This window comes from Oryx dammah, unplaced genomic scaffold (genome assembly GCF_014754425.2).
Source record: "Oryx dammah isolate SB20612 unplaced genomic scaffold, SCBI_Odam_1.1 HiC_scaffold_28, whole genome shotgun sequence".
Classification (NCBI taxonomy): Eukaryota; Metazoa; Chordata; class Mammalia; order Artiodactyla; family Bovidae; genus Oryx; species Oryx dammah.
The window spans coordinates 103,261,096-103,277,156 of record NW_024070212.1 but is presented as its reverse complement, the minus strand read 5'-3'; the positions used below and the strand labels follow the sequence as shown (position 1 = coordinate 103,277,156).

Sequence of the window (16,061 nt, the reverse complement as noted above, 5' to 3'; positions counted from 1 at the left end):
ATAATGTATGAAACAAGTATTACGTAAAACTCTAAAGCTCTTAAGTTGGTATTTTTGAAACATTCTTCAGAATCACACTTTTCACTTCTGGGCATACATCAACTCAGGATCCTGCTAGAGACTGGGCAAAAGGTTGTTCTTAGAGTTTCTGAGTTTCAGAGGGATCCAGGAAGCAAAATGATTCTTTGTTTTAGAATATGATTTAGCTTAGACAACAGGCACTATGGACTTCCCTGGTGGCTCAGAAGGTAAAGAACCCACCTGCAATGCTGGGAACCTGGGTTTGATCCCTTGGTCGGGAAGATCCCCTGCGGGAGGACATGGCAACCCACTCCAGTGTTCTTGCCTGGAGAATCCCCATGGACAGAGGAGCCTGGCAGGCTTCAGTCCACAGGGTCGCAAAGAGTCGGACACGGCTGAGCACACGTAGCACTCTCCTTTCTCCAGCTCATGTTAGTGTTCCCTTGGAGGCTCAGAGTCTGAAAAAACCAGTTACTTGTCATGCTTCCTTCAGAAATGTATTTACTTTCATTAGGTTGGAGTGTCAGGAGAGATGAACAGATATTTTGGGCGCAGAGCGGGCTGGAGATTGAATGGGTGAGGAAGCCATCACAGTTGTGTGATCTACTGCAAGCTTTCCAATCTCCGGCCCTCAGTTTCCCCATTGTTATGTTAGCAAATCCCCCTTTTTGGTAAAGGGCTAGATAATATTTTTAGCTTGTTGGTCATACACTTTGTTTTGTAACACTTTGAACTCTACTGTTTCCACATGAAAACAACCATAGACAACATATATGAATGGGGCTGCAGTCTTCCAGTAAAAGTGAATTTACAGAAAGAGGCTGCAGGCCAGATTTGGCTTGGGGGCTGTGGTTTGTGGCCCTTGCCTTTAGAATACCTGCTGGGCTTTGTTCTCCATCACACACAATACTGATAGTGTTTTGTTGCTGTCGTATATGCCTGTGTATAACATATATCATGTAAGTTGGACATCAGTGAAGGGATGAGGAAATAAATGTGTGAAGTGATATGTTTACATACCGTTTCTATTCCACAGAAACAGTTTTGTTTTTTTTTTTTTAATGTTCTGGTCATGCCTTCCTGTTAAGTTTCATACCATAAGTTGCTCTATCTTCCTTTTTTCCCAGACACACTGTATTATGATCTAGCCCTTGTTTGAAAGATTATGTTGTAGTAGACAGCAAACAGAAGCATATTTTTGTTTTTGAAGGAAGTGTCTCTGCTGCCAGTTTGAAAATGTATCTTTGTGAACAGATCTTTAGGAAGAGTAGTGTGCAGCCAGTTCCAACCTATAGTCTTTTGGAAAGCACAGTTTCTTCTGTATGCAGTTAGAAAAGGGGCTTCAGACTTACTTAGCCATTTGGAGTTCAAGACAGACAGACCCTCAAACACTGAACTTGGTGTTCAGGATTAGGGAAAGGGGTCTCCAGTAAGACTACATTATTCATTATTACAGTAGTGGGGTACTGTATAATAACCTGTCAGTAAGTATGACCATCTGGTATCCAGTTATGTTTAGAACTTGAGTAGTAAGGTTTCTGGCACCAGGCTTAGTGCTTTCTTGCTTCGGTAGAAGCCTCAGATGAGCTTAAATAAAGACAATTGAACCCTCTTTTCTTTCTGGTCAGCCTGCCTTGTATTCATTCATTTATTGCATCCTCAAGCAGTGAAGTGTGGGCCTTCCATACCAGACCACCCCTTTGCCCTTTGGTGTGTGTGTTCAGTGTACATTGCATCTGCAGTGGCTTAGGGCAGTGACTGGCCCAAGGCCACTAGCTAGTCTGCAGCAGGCCAGTTCACAAACAAAGGTCTTTTTATTTCTAGATCACTGTTATTTTTCTTCTGAAATCGTCAATTTAATATTGGTTTTATTGTGGAAAGCATATGCCTCCTTAATGCTTGAACTCCTTTTTAGCCACTGTGATTGATAATGGTTTTAGGTCCATCTGTATAAACATGAGAACCAACTTGATGTTGGTGAAATTGTTTTGTTGCAGAAATTTCAGTTCTCAAATTTAGTTTTCACTTTTCTTTGTAGTTTGGGAGAATATCTAAAATAGCAAGCACAAGTCAGCTTTCCTCTTATTCATTCATTCATATTAATATTCTTTCTTTATCTCTCTTTGTCTCTCATTCCCCAATTGAAATATAGTATCCCAACAGTTTTAGCCAGTTCAAGTAAAGAAGCTTGGGACTAACTTCAGTAAGTACCTGAGTAGTACTGGAACATAAAATGTATGTGATAGAGCTACTAATTGGGCAAAAGAAAAATCATGTCATCTAATGACAGACATGATCAAGATGCAAGTCAAGAAAAGAAGTGAAGAAGTTAATGTGCTTTGAACATAGGGAGATGCTTGATATATGTTAAGTTGGAGACATATGGGAACTATCAGGGACATTCTCAGCCTGAAACGCCTAAAGGCTGCAAGTTGGATGGTGAGGGGCATTAAGGTGAAAGATGGTACCAGTGTTTAGATTTGGTCTTCAGTCACAACTGGGCTAAGGCATATTTGCTTACATTTAACAGTGAGAACATTATTTTTAAGTAAAATTTGACTGCCTGGAACGGGGCATCTCTAGTATTTTAATAGGAAGCAGCATTGATCAAAGATTGGCCTTCATTTTAGGGGATTTTCCTGTGGTCTTTTTTCCTATTAAAGTTGTTGTGATGATAGGGATTTACGTATTGTCTCCCAACAACATTTGTTTGGTTTTAGTTACTTTAGAGAGCTATATGTGGGTTTAGACATATTACAAAGGATTTTTGTAGAGAGAGTGAGGTATATGCTAAGAAATAGGCTTTAGCTCTAAAGATACAGAGTTTTAGAGACTAGAGGATATTGTAGTAAAATCTTATGTTTCTTTGTATTTTATGAGCTTGATCATTTTGATACATCCTGTTCCATGTCCAGCATATCACCCAGGGAGGATTTGGTAAGAATGGTACCTGGTCAAAACCAAGAGCTTGAAAGACTTCCAAGAGAATCTCCAAGGAGGAGCACTCTGCTTTTGAGATGTTTTGAAAACTGCTTAGCTCTTCTTTTTTTTTAAGAATGATAAAGAGTAACTGGGTATTTGAATGGCAGTCAGATTGTGCACCCTTGAGTGATCTGATGGAGTCATCTCATTTTCTGCACGATTTTCTGCTTACCTTCCTTGCAGTGGATGGCCAAACAGAGGTGTTCCCCACACCCTTTCTCCTCCTACTTACTTGTCATTGATTTTTCAAACTTTCCTCATCTGTCCTGGTCACCTTTCTGAGAAGATTCTGACTTTCAAGAGCTTTATGCCATGGATTGTACACACTGATGTTTCCAGCCTTCTGGTCTGCCTTGTAACTTCCAAGACCTGTGTGTGTGTGTGTGTCCCCTCTTCCTTCATTTTATCTTAAATTCACTTAAGCAAGTCACGTGGATTTCTGATTGTAGTCCTACTAACACTTTAAAGGCCCAGCGAGAACCTCATATATTCTGAACTTCCTAAAATAGTTTGCCGCCCCAATAAATCTTATTTCAGAGCCAGGCTTTCTAAGAGGCCTCTTTTTTCTCAGAAAGTACATAGGCAACAACTCTCCTTCATTCAGAAGTAACTATTTATCAGAGTTTGTGCTAGGTGCTGTGAGGGAATCCAGAGATGAATCATACTCACGTTCTACCCACAAGAAGCTTATAAACCAGAAGGGGAAATGTGGTAAGAAATACATAAATAATGATCATACAAGGTAATGCGGTGAGGGCAGGAAGAAGTCCAGATGGAAGAGCTCTGGAGGTTCACGAAGGAGGGATCACTTGCGGTGATTTAGAGACTTGTGGAGAGATGGCCGCTGATTTGAGCATTGGAAAAATGGCCTTTTCCTGGTGGACTTTGATTCTTCCCATTTTAGTTTTGGAAAGGAAACTGCGTTTAAAACCAGATAAATTAAAAGATAATGGGAGTTGAGATTTTTTATAGCAATAATGTTCAATACTTCATCTGATTCTTAAGTCTTTATTAAATAATTAAGCAGGCAGTCTTATACAGGTATTTATAAATTAATTAATGAACATGAATGATAAATCTGATATTAATTATGAATTAAATCTGGGAAATTCTGTTGTGCATTTTTCAAAAGAGTCATCTAAGCTAATGCGACTTGGTTTTACTGTATGTAAATAGCTTTATCTCATGATAGCAATAGCAATTTAACATGGAGTAAAAAGGATCCTGGAATATAAATCTCTTTCTTACTTTTAAATCCATTCCTTTCTCATCATTCTAGAAGATGAACCTGGCATATTTTCCATGGGTTGTAGATGTTACAAATAGGCTACTTCTGTAGCAAAATCAGTTTAGTTGCAATTAATGTAATATTAAAATAAGTGAGAAGTTACTTTATGTTTTTTAACTTAGGTGTTTAGTGAGCAAAATTTTTTTATGATTAGGTTTTATTATTTTAATTTTAAGTTGTGCCACGGTCAGAAAATATTGAGAATACTAGCTTATTTTCATGAAATCTGTTGCTTGAGATTTGATTTAATTTGAAAAGCCCCTTGTGAAGACTGGATCTGCTTTAAGGAAAGCCTTTTGAATAAAAATATTCACCTTTTATAGGAATTTATAGTAACAATTTATGGTCTTCCAAGAGATACTGAGAATTATCTACAAATTATTTCTGTGCAAAGATGCTAGAAAACATGCTCCAAACCATTTTCTCTTTTTCCTCATGAGAAGATCTTCTGTCCCTAATGAGGAGAGTACAGTACCTTTGTTTTTTGAAGTCAGGAATTTATGAAAAGAGGTTTCTGGATGGAAAAATCATGAAAGTTGTAACTACATCTAAAGCTGAAATGATCCTTTGTTTGTAAATTCAGCTTAATGTAAAGAGCAGTGAGAGCTGTCCAAAGATGGAAAAGAATGCCTAGCCAGTGCACCAGTTTCCTAGAACTGTAGAGGGAGGAGCTCATGCTTCAGTGGCTTCATAGGGTGCACTGAGGGAGCTGGGCAGAGGTTGAAGAAGAGCTGTGAGCATCTTTTAGAGGGGCTGGACCTGGGTGGTTCTTAAAGCCCCTCCCCGCCCCATTTTAAAGTTCTATGAGGCAGTAAAATGTAAAGAACATTATTATTGATTTGGATTTTTTTGCCATTATCCATTTATGGTTTTCTAATTCAGAATGGGTCTCTCAGGTTAAAAACGTAGTACCCTTTAATACGTTTGTCAGTTCCAGAAAGATTTTTTTAACGTTTGTTTTGTGTGCACCCCCACTCCAACAGTGTGTGGCTGTGAGCCAGCCAAAGATTCATTCATAATCTATTGACTGCACAGATGTTTGGGAACTGATTGTGCCAGCACATGCTTAGTTGGGGCCATTCAAGATTTAAAAGCAGGCTATATACACAGATGGTTTTAAAAATGCTTCGTGAATTACGTACATTGATAACATTTGTGGGAAGAGATCAGAGGACAGTCAAAACTGGTTACCAGCTTTGTAAATCTTAAAGACCTTTGCACTCAGGAATCCTGCTTCTCATTAGCAAGCTGTACAGAGTATCACACTGGCAACTATGTGCCTCTTCATTCTTCGACTGTAGCAGCTTACATGGCAGATTCTTAAAATCAGGTCTCTCCTTGGGTCCGTACAGTAAAAGGTTAGATTCGTTTTTAAAGTTTTTTGATAATTAATTTCATTTCTGGAAAGGTTTTATTTGCCCTTTTTAAAAAGGTTAGATTCTTGCTCTCATCATTGTCATGAGTACCTCATAATGTTAATAAAAATAAATAACTAAACTGCTCTAGATTACCTTGACTTCTTTGTTCTCAGTACATCTGAGAGAATAGTGTATAGGTCATGGTGATAAGTGAAGATGTCATAGGAGCTGAGCGGAAATGTTCTTACTTGGTTTTTTAGGGCTTAGGATTTTAATCTAGTCATTTCCAACTGTGATTCAACATTCTTCACTTTATTTCCCTCCAGAAACTCCAGGATTGTATTGCTTCCTAGGACTTAGAGTTCCTGCTGATGTATAGAGCTGCTTGTGGGCCTCCAGCACCAGAAATTGGCTCCAAACCTTTTCCCATTACATCATCACCCACTAATGTCATTACACCAGAGTGAAATCTGCTTTGAAGATTGTATTCTTGTTTTCCTTCTGTTCTTTCCTCTCATCATTTCCTTTAGAAGTAAAAGGAAAAAAAAAAAATCAGAGATTTCTAGGGCAATCCCAGGCAAACATTTAGGAGGGAATCAGACATCCTCACAATCTAAACTTAGATTTATCAGCCTTCATCCACTCTCCTGATAGAGAGTGATCAGCCCAGCATGCATCCACATGGACCCTGAAAAGTAGCAGTTTGGTCATGTGACACCTGGTCTTGCTGCTTTTCTTTCAGCCCTTCAGAATTAGTTCTTAATGACTTACATAGCTCTCCGCCGGCATCCTGTCACTGGCATATTGAATCTTTTTGAATAATTTCCCAGAATAGAAATTCTTGGGATATCACTGAAGTTTCTTGTTCTTTGTTTTTAATTAAAGTGTTTCTTAGATTTAAGTATTTGCCAGATAAACAATTTAAGCCATCTGGAGTTTTTTTTTACTTTCCCTCTGTAAATCTTTTCAAACATTACAGTATTTATATATTTATGGTATAGATATAGCTGGTGCAGGGGTCCTTATTCATCTTCCCTCCTTCATGACAAAGCAGTTGACCAAACTTTGGTCCTCTTCTCTCTGTACTGAATTTAATTCCCCATTGTTTTTCAACCATCTTTAAAGCTTCCAGTTAATGGTGTGCTTTGTTTGACTTTGTGCCTGACAACAGGGTTCAGGTAAGCAAAGAACTGGAAGTGATTTCAAGGACTTTGTGCCACCCACTCAGTTACTGGCCTACGCTGTACAGATTTTGTGTCCTTTGAGGAAGATTAGTTTGAGATTAGAAAGAATAATAATCATCAGCCCCAAAGAAATGGGACCACAGTGACTAAAACAGCAGAGTAAACTTGGCTCTTAGTTTTTAAGACTCTGGGTTTACATTTATGTACAGTATTAATCAGTGGGGACTCTTAATATATGTGCTGTAGGCTGTGGCGTGGAGTATGAGAAGCCACGTAGAACTTGAAGAACATTGGAGAGGATGGCATTGAAAATTATGGACAACACTAGGGCAACCAAGTACATTTTTTTTTCCTTCTCTCCAAAATAAGACATTAAAAGTCCTTGATTCACATTAGGATTTGAGTTTGGGTTTCTAGCAGTTTTATGTATATATATATATATATATATTTTTTTTTTCTTCTAGGAATTTTAGATTTTCTGATTTCAGCTTCTTGTTAGTCTCTGTGAGATAAGCTGGATGAAAGGGAAAACATTCCTCATTTTTTGCCAAGACTTAAGTTGGTGTGAAAAACCTCTTCAGCACAATTGTATTATCTTCTCAGACTGAAAACCTGAATGAATGAGTAAAAACATCCACAAGGAAAGGTATAAATAGATAGAAAGCTTGACTTCCTTCTGTGTAACATGTGTCGCGCGTGTGTGTTTTTAGCTGTCGGAATGTCCACAGAAGGAGGGTTTGGTGGTGCCGGCAGCAGCGACGCCCAGCAGAGCCTGCAGTCCTTCTGGCCTCGTGTCATGGAAGAAATCCGGAATTTAACAGTGGTAAGGAAGACTGAGAGACTTAACGAGCTTTGAGACGAATAATCAAAACTTAGGCTAAAGCATGTTCAAGCTCAAGCACATTTACAAAGGCATAGTTCATTTCTGACCTGTGGGTAAGAAGGTGAAGATATAATTTACTTTAGGTGAAGTAACTACATGGATTTTTTTTTTTTTTAATTTTAGTGGCTTTCTTTAGGCCTGTGGATGCTTTGACTTGGAGATTGTGTAATGTGAGGCAGATCTTTTAGAGAATGCAGAAAAGCAGGGCTTCCTTTCCTCCAGAAGCTCTAGCTCATTTCTGTGGCCTGAGTTAGTGGCTCTGCTAGGTTTCTAGGACCTGGTGAAAACTGCTGGGCAATTTATTCAACAACAAATCTATTGTAAGCCAGCACTCTTTCCAGGTGTTAAAAGATACGCTTAGATTGGGGTTTCTGAAGAGCAGTGTTGCTGGGGCCAGATCGCTCCTTGCTGTGAGGAGCTCTTCTGTGCACTGTTCGCTGTTTAGCAGCATCTCTAGCCTTTAATCACCGTAGCCGGTAGCACTGCACTTCCGGTTCTGACAGCCAGAACTGTGGCTAGACACTGGCAAATGTCCCCTAGGGGCTGAAATCATCCCTGTTGAGACCCACTGACAGAAGAATCAAAACCCTGGCCCTTGAGGAGCCTACAATGTAATAATTACACCCAGATCATTTGTTCAATAAGTATTAGTTACTGAGTCAGGCACAGTGATGAATCTGAAGCATTAAAAGGGAGAGTATGATGTTATATCCATAATGAAGAATGTTGTGTTTGGTGCCATTTCAGCAAGTGGCTGAAGGAGCACTCTGTGAGATATGTCATTCCTGCCCCAGCGGTTTTAGCATCCTGGCAGAGCAAATACTGGATTCTTTCCTGATGTAGAACTCATGTTGCAATTTCTTAGAGTTTCTGGTCTTTAACCTCTGACATACATGATCAGCTTTCATTTGGTTGATGAATACTTGCACACCTCCTATGGCTAGGCTAGTTATTGTGAACCACACCGGCAAAACTAGTGCCCTCACAGAACATGTATTCTGGTGGGAGAGACAGAAACAGGTAAGGAATGAGTAAAATAAACAGTAACTTCTCATTGTGATAAGTGCCAAAAAAAACCCTTATATTCTGGGGATCCTTGTGGGTCATGTTTGTTTATATGGGGGATTTTCAGCATTTGACCTTGGTTTGGGCTTTCTCTGAGTGGCCTGTGTTCCCCGGTGGATTTCCACTGAAAAGTCATTCTTCTACAGTCTAAAGGTGGTCGTTATCAATAGTATCTTAGATATAAAGCGGAAGGGAGGGAAAAAATGGAATTATAAAGTCAGAAGTGGGGCATTTTGTATGTTCTGAGGGGATGATGTCATGGTTAAGTTTTCAGGTTTAAGTGCTGGGGTCAGCCTGGTGTAAAACTAGTGCCTTCCTGAGTTCTAGTGGGACCAGGCAGTGCAGCAAGCGTGTCCCAGCTTGAATGCAGAAAGAGATTCAGGATCAGACAAGTGACCAGGTGAATGAACTTTAGAAGTTCAAACTCAGCACCTAGCTTTTCTGTATTTCGTTGGACTTTGAGTTTTTTTTTTTTAATTGTGGTAAAACACAACAAAATTTACCATCTTGACCATTTAAAATGTACAGTTCAGTGGTATATTCACATTGTTGTAAAACAGATCTCCAGGACTTTTTTATCCTGCTGAATTGGAGCTTTGCACTTGTGAAACAACTATACACTTTCCCCACTCTCCAGCCCTTGGTGATCACTGTTTTGCTTTGTTTCTGTGAGTTTGGCTGCTCTAAGTACCTCATATAAGTAGACTCATACAGTATTTGTCTTTTTGTGCCTGGCTCGTTTCACTTACTTAGCATGATGTTTTCAAGGTTCATCCATGTTGTAGCGTATGACAGGATTTCTTTGTTTAGCCTGAATAATGTTTCCTTATATATGTGTATATACCACATTTAGTCATCTGTCCGTGGGCATTTGGGTTGCTTTTGTTTCTTGCCTATAGTGAATAATGCTGCGGTGAAGAGGAATATGGGCTTTGATGTTATCCTGCTTGATTTACTTTTCAAGTTTGATTGACATCAGAGAAGATAGTGGTGTTGACCAACTTTTTGTAGCTAGACAGCTAGTCCTTCAGAGGTTAAGAGTGGATTACTTTGAGGGATTCACTTTTAGTTCAAGTTTTATGAGTAAGGAGAAAGACCAAGGAGGAAAGTCATTTTTAATCATTCTCCTGTTGATGGCTAAAATTTTCCTTCCCCATACTCTCAAGAAAAGAATCCTAGAATGCTACCATAAGTGAAAGTGAAGTCGCTCAGTCGTGTCTAGTCGTGTCTCACTCTTTGCCACCCCATGGACACCAGGCTCCTCCATCAATGGGATTTTGTAGGCAAGAGTACTGGAGTGGGTTGCCATTTCCTTCTCCAGGGAAATTCCCGACCCAGGGATCGAACCTGGGTCTCCCACATTGTAGACAGATGCTTTACTGTCTGAGCCATCAGGGAAGTCAGAATGCTACCATGGTATCTCTTAAATCAGATGCTTAGAATGATGTTTGGCTTGTAATAGTGAGTGACTTGGAGAAGGCAGTGGCACCCTACTCCAGTACTCTTGCCTGGAGAATACCATGGATGGAGGAGCCTGGTGGGCTACAATAGTCCATGGGGTCGTGAAGAGTCGGACACGACTGAGGGACTTCACTTTCACTTTTCACTTTCATGCATTGGAGAAGGAAATGGCAACCCACTCCAGTGTTCTTGCCTGGAGAATCCCAGGGACGGGGGAGACTGTTGGGCTGTCGTCTGTGGGGTCGCACAGAGTCGGACATAACTGAAGTGCCTTAGCAGCAGCAGCAGCAGTGAGTGAATGAGTGAAAATCGCTCAGTCGTGTCCAACTCTTTGTAACCCCGTGGACTATACAGTCCATGGAATTCTCCAGGCCAGAATACTGGAGTGGGTAGCTTTTCCCTTCTCCCGGGGATCTTCCCAACCCAGGGGTCAAACCCAGGTCTCCTGCATTGCAGGCGGATTCTTTACCAGCTGAGCCACAAGGGAAGCCCTGGCATGTAATAGGTGCACAGTAAATGTTTAAATGAATCATAGACTCCTCCACTTCAGATTTAGTGTGAAGCAACATAGTGCCAGGTTTGAGTGAGAATGAATCCGGTAAAGTCCCTTTGCAAAACTTTTATTTTCCGTCTGCCGATGGCAAATGAAGGCATCTGCTTCTCTGACTGAACCTCTCCCTGTGTGACGTGGCTGATATTTTAGTGTTTAGTGTGTGCCTTTGTAGAGCTCAAGCAGCACTTAGGACCAGACTTCCTCAGATACGGCAGAGCCTCTTAGGCTGATATCTCAAAATGTCTACCGGATTTTTTAAAAAATCTATGTTAAAATTATCCAAATGTAAATAAAGTTTATGAGAACACTCATAAGGTGTTGTGGTCTCTCTAAGACTGTGACAGAGGTGTTCCAAAAATAAGCAATTAGAGTTTGCTAGTCCATGGGGTCGCAAAGAGTTGGACACAACTGAGCGGCTAAGCACAGCTGATATAGTGCATGACATATTGGAGACTTTGGCCCCAGTTGTCTCGGTCTCGGTTCGGCACAAGCAATTTGTCTTTCGTCTCAGCTTGGCCATCTTGCTCTCCTCATTCTTGAAAGCTCTGCATTGTCCATAAACCCAAGTGGTGCTCACCTGAAACTGGAGTTGATTAAAAATCATACCAAAATGATTATATACCAGGATGATTGTGTTAGATACTGTATTCCTGCTTAGCAGAGGTCTGGGAGCAATATTAATAGACTTCTTGGCTTTAAATTTTACTCTCTAGACCTCTTTGAAAGTGGGGAAGAAAGAGCTAACTTCTGTCCTTTGTGGGGCAGGTGGGGAGGTAGTAATGCTGAATCGTAAAGAAAAATCGAATCCTCCTTCAAACTCCCTCCCTACACCCCATTTAGCCTTCAAGGTAGCCGTAATTTAATGCTTTGGTCACCTTCTTTTAATTGCCTGTTACATCTTTTCATTCTTCAGTGTCTCCAGATTGGAAGATGACATTTCCACCATTTCAATCAAATCAGATAACCATTTAAATGAGAACTTGGAGGTGAAGTTTGGTGGACTGCTAAAAAATAGGCCCTGTGCTGTTTGAGCCCTTCCTGTGGAACAGCGCTTCACAGACGTTATTGTCTGTATGTGAACCACATGAGGGTCATGTTGAAATCACAGAGTTTGATTTAGCAGGTTTGGAGAGGAACCTGAGAGTCTGCACTTCATTCATGTTCCCAGATGAGGACATCGTGGGTCTAGGGACCTCACTTTGAGGGGCAAGGCTTTAAAGCAGTGGTCCTTGACCCTCACTGTGGATTATAGTCACCAGGGTAGTTTTCAAAAAATGTGATGCCAGGACTCCTCCCCCTAGAGTTCCTGATTCAGTTAGTCTGAGGTAGAACCCAGGCATCTTGTGTTTCAGAAGCTCCCCAAGGTGATCCTAACATGCTGTCCATGTTGAGAATCACTGCTTTTGAGAAGGTGGAATCTTGATTTTTTAGAGTGAGTGCCTGACTAGGTAGGCCTGCAAAAGATTCCTCATCATTATTTGAAACTCCAGATGTTGTTTAGTTCAGCCTGAGACCTATTGACTGTAATTTGGCTTTAAACTCTCATTGAGTGAATTCAGACTTCTTGAAGTTCAGCAGTTTCAGATGGCAGCATTTTTAAACACTTCTTTGGTTGTGGTCAGGAGCACAAAGATGTTCTGAGGGAGAATCCACTCTCCCACCTTTCTGATGTCACTCCCAAGAATAAAATGTGTCAGTTGTTATTCCACTTGCATTCGCATCAGGATAAGAAGTTAAATGTTACTCATGTCAGTTGCGTGGTTGCCAATGACAAGGGGAACATTGAATTGAAAGCCAGTTTACCGATCGTGAAGGGGTGCCTCTCTCCAGTAAGCTTGTCATAAAGCCTTACATGTGACTGGAAGGCTGGGCTGAGATTATAGAAAGCTGGGCTATTGTCAGCGATAATGAGCCACATGCACATCTGAAGATCCTTTAAGATCTCAAGGCTTAGAGATCATGAGAAAATTTCTCACAAAAAAAAAGATGTATGGGACTTACAGAGTTTTTGGTTAAGTTTCTTCCTCTCTTCAAGGTGGGACTATATCTTGACTTTTCCTTGTTTTTTTTTTTAAATTGTAGTCTCATAAAAATTCTGAAAGTAATATTTATTCTTTCAAGTTGGGGAAGGAGATCTTTTTATCAGCTCTGGGCTTTAGTTAAGTAATCTTAGAACAGTGTTGTGGGAATTATATTAGATGACGAAGCCAAATGAGAACACACTTGTAAGAGACCTAAATCTTGTGGTCATACTCTTGTGCGGTGTGTATCATCCTGGGAGGCCTTCCAAAGAAACTGTCATCCCTAGCGTTTTCTTTGGCATTTCTGTTTAGCATCATTTTGTGTGATACACCACACAAGAAGGAAGACCAGTGATTAATTTCTGTAGTTAAATAAATGTTGTTTGTTTTTAAATCCCTTTAGGGTGTGGCCCTAATCCAGCATTCCCTTTCCTGCTGCTCCCCTCTGTACTGAGGTCATACATCTAAAACTTACATAGGCCAGGTTTTTTGTCTCTGTGCTTCTGTGTGTGCTCTGTCCTTTGTCTGGATAACATTCACATACTTTTCCAGAAAGCAGATTTGCAGGATCCCAAGACACCATTCAGATGTCAGCCCCTCTGTGGAACATTTGCCAACTCCTCTTGCTTACTCCAACACCTCCCCGCCGCCCACCACTGCCAGTTGGTCATTTCTTTCTCTTCCCTATGGGATTTTACACCCTCATTCTAGTATAGCTTAGGGGATTATAACATTTTTTAAGTGATAGTCTCTAAACTGTTTGACTGTTCAAAGAAAGTGAAGTCGCTCAGTTGTGTCTGACTCTTTGTGACCCCATGGACTGTAGCCTGCCAGGCTCCTCTAGTCCATGGGATTTTCCAGGCAAGAATACTGGAGTGGGTTGCCATTTCCTTCTCCAGGGGATCTTCCCAACCCAGGCATTGAACCCAGGTCTCCCACATTGCGTGCAGACGCTTTACCGTCTGAGCCACCACGGAAGCCTGGCTGTTCAAAGAAAAGTATATTTGCGTCTTCCACATAGTAGTAGGCATCATACATTTGCTATCAGCTGAGCTGCATGAAGGAACAGATGAAAGAGGAGGAGAAAAAATTAGAATGTGTCATGCTATCTCCTTCTGGTGAAATTTTAGTAAACTGGACTTCTAAGCCTCTACCACTCCAGAGTTAGATTTTTAGAGGCTTGGTGGAAAATGCTGATACTTAATTTGGAAAAGGAAAAGATTAAAAAAAAGATGTTGGAGTTTTATAGACGTCAGTGGTAGCCAAGCAGCTTGTTGCATTTGGGTGGAGAAATTAGACGTCTTGGGATTTCCCTGGCGGTCCAGTGGTTGGAACGCCACACTTCCACTGCAGGGGGTAATGGGTTCCATCCTTGGTTGGGGAACTAAGACCCTGCATGCCACAAGGTGCGGCCAAAAAAATTAGATGTCTTGGTGTACATTTTATCTTAATAGTTCCTGTTCTTCTCTATTCATAAAATAGATTCTGGGAAGGCTGATAATGTTTTTCCAAAATGCTCCACTGCCTTCTTTGATGTATAGTTGATTTTTTTTATTGGTCTTGGAAAAGAAAGTTCACTAATGCATGTTAATTACACCAAATCTCAAATAAGAGCTGCTTCCTCCGTAATGTGATGATGTAAATTCCCAGGTGAGCATATTGGATTTGGTGAATCACATTTCAGACCACTTATAGTATCAATCATTTGACACCTAGTGCCAGTAGGGACTTTGCTGATTTTAGCTAATCTCTGCCTTTTCAGTTTTCTCTTCTTTGCAGCTTTGAAACCCAAAATTGATTTTTATTTCTAGAATTGCATCCATCATTGGCTGTGTATTTAAATACCAGTAGTATCAAAATAAAATGAAAAAGCACTTAAATCACAAGTAATTGAGTAGTGCTGATCGAAAATTCCTTTCCTAAACCCTTTCCACAGTAAAGTTAAGTGGTTTCTTCCCAACTTAGTCTTGTTTGTTAAGAAAAAATGGACAGGACTACTCCTAAACAGCAGCTGATAAATTCACCCGTACCCTTTTTCCATACTCTTCCACTCCTACCCCCGCCCCCAGCGGTTTTTGAAGGTAGGGCCTTTGGTGCTGTGATGGGTAAGGAGCCCCTTCCTGGGTTCTGGTGTCATGTTAGTGCAAAGGTTAGAAGTAGCCAGTGTCACGCTCGCTGAAGAGAGTGGTCACGTGGTCGGGCATTGCTGGCACTTGCCCTGTAGTCCTTGATGAGAAGGAAAAACTGGCAACTTGGAGAAAAACCCCTAAGGCCAGAAATCTCATTTTAATCTGCATAAACTGACTGGTAAACTTTCTTAGCGGGGGAAATGCATTCATAATGCATCTTTATATTGTTCTGGCAAAGAACCTGGTATTGTTTGGGGTTACTTTTCATGAGGGCCCTGTTAGAAGGCATCGTAAGTTTATCCTGAAACTCTTTGTTGGAAGCTCTGCATTGGTTAAGAAGTATTTTGCTCTAGAGCTTGTGTTTTCTTAATTTCATTTGTAGTTTCTCTCCTGCCATATTTTCTAAAAGGAGGGACTAAATCAACCAGGGGGTTTCATGCTGCCTGTCACATCCTATTAATTATTCCTACCATTTATGCACCTCTTGTTACTCATTTCAGAAAGATTTCCGAGTACAGGAACTCCCACTGGCTCGTATTAAGAAGATTATGAAACTGGATGAAGATGTGAAGGTGAATTCACATTCATTTTTATTATCATATTGAAAGTAAAGCAATGGGAAGATTATTGCTTATTTCTCTAGAGCTCAAAGTTTAATTAAACAAAAATAAAAGTATTATTGTCTGTTGGTTTTGTATTTGGTTCCTCTCTAAAATTGTTAAGTGAGCTGAAATTGAACAGTTTTAATTATTATATGGTACTTTTCTGAAAATTGGGAGTATCCTGTTTGCTAGCTGTTGAAATCCAAGCTACTGAGTATTTGTTTTTTGAATTGCTTGATTCTTTCCACTGTGTAGCGTAAATGTGTATCATCATGTCAGCAGAACAGTGACGTCTTCCTGGCATCTTATTGCAGTCTCTAGTTAGATGATCCGAGCTCTAAGAAATGTCTGATAATGATATTGCACTTGTTCTAACTTTTCAGTCTGTGAGTTGTTTTACACAGTTTATGCTTGTGAGAGGATTTACTTGGGTTGACCATTTTTGTATTCCTAGGATTCCGCCTCCTATTACAGTTCTCTCAAGAAGAGAGCAACTCTCTCCACTCCTAATAGT

At 40.4% G+C, this 16,061-nt stretch overlaps 1 protein-coding gene across 11 annotated transcripts in view; it reads left to right on the top strand.

Moving 5' to 3' along the window:
• Positions 1–16,061, top strand: part of NFYC (nuclear transcription factor Y subunit gamma) — a 66,223-nt gene that overhangs the window by 28,758 nt on the left and 21,404 nt on the right. For 8 of the 11 annotated variants that reach the window (XM_040231543.1, XM_040231537.1, XM_040231540.1 and 5 more), the window contains 2 exons: positions 7,544–7,656; positions 15,446–15,517. In XM_040231543.1, the coding sequence (XP_040087477.1) occupies positions 7,552–7,656; positions 15,446–15,517 (177 nt within the window). In that variant the 5' untranslated portion in view covers positions 7,544–7,551. Of the gene's footprint in view, positions 1–6,165; positions 7,171–7,543; positions 7,657–15,445; positions 15,518–16,061 lie in introns of those variants that run through there. The other 3 variants (XM_040231545.1, XM_040231544.1, XM_040231541.1) reach the window with 2 other exon arrangements.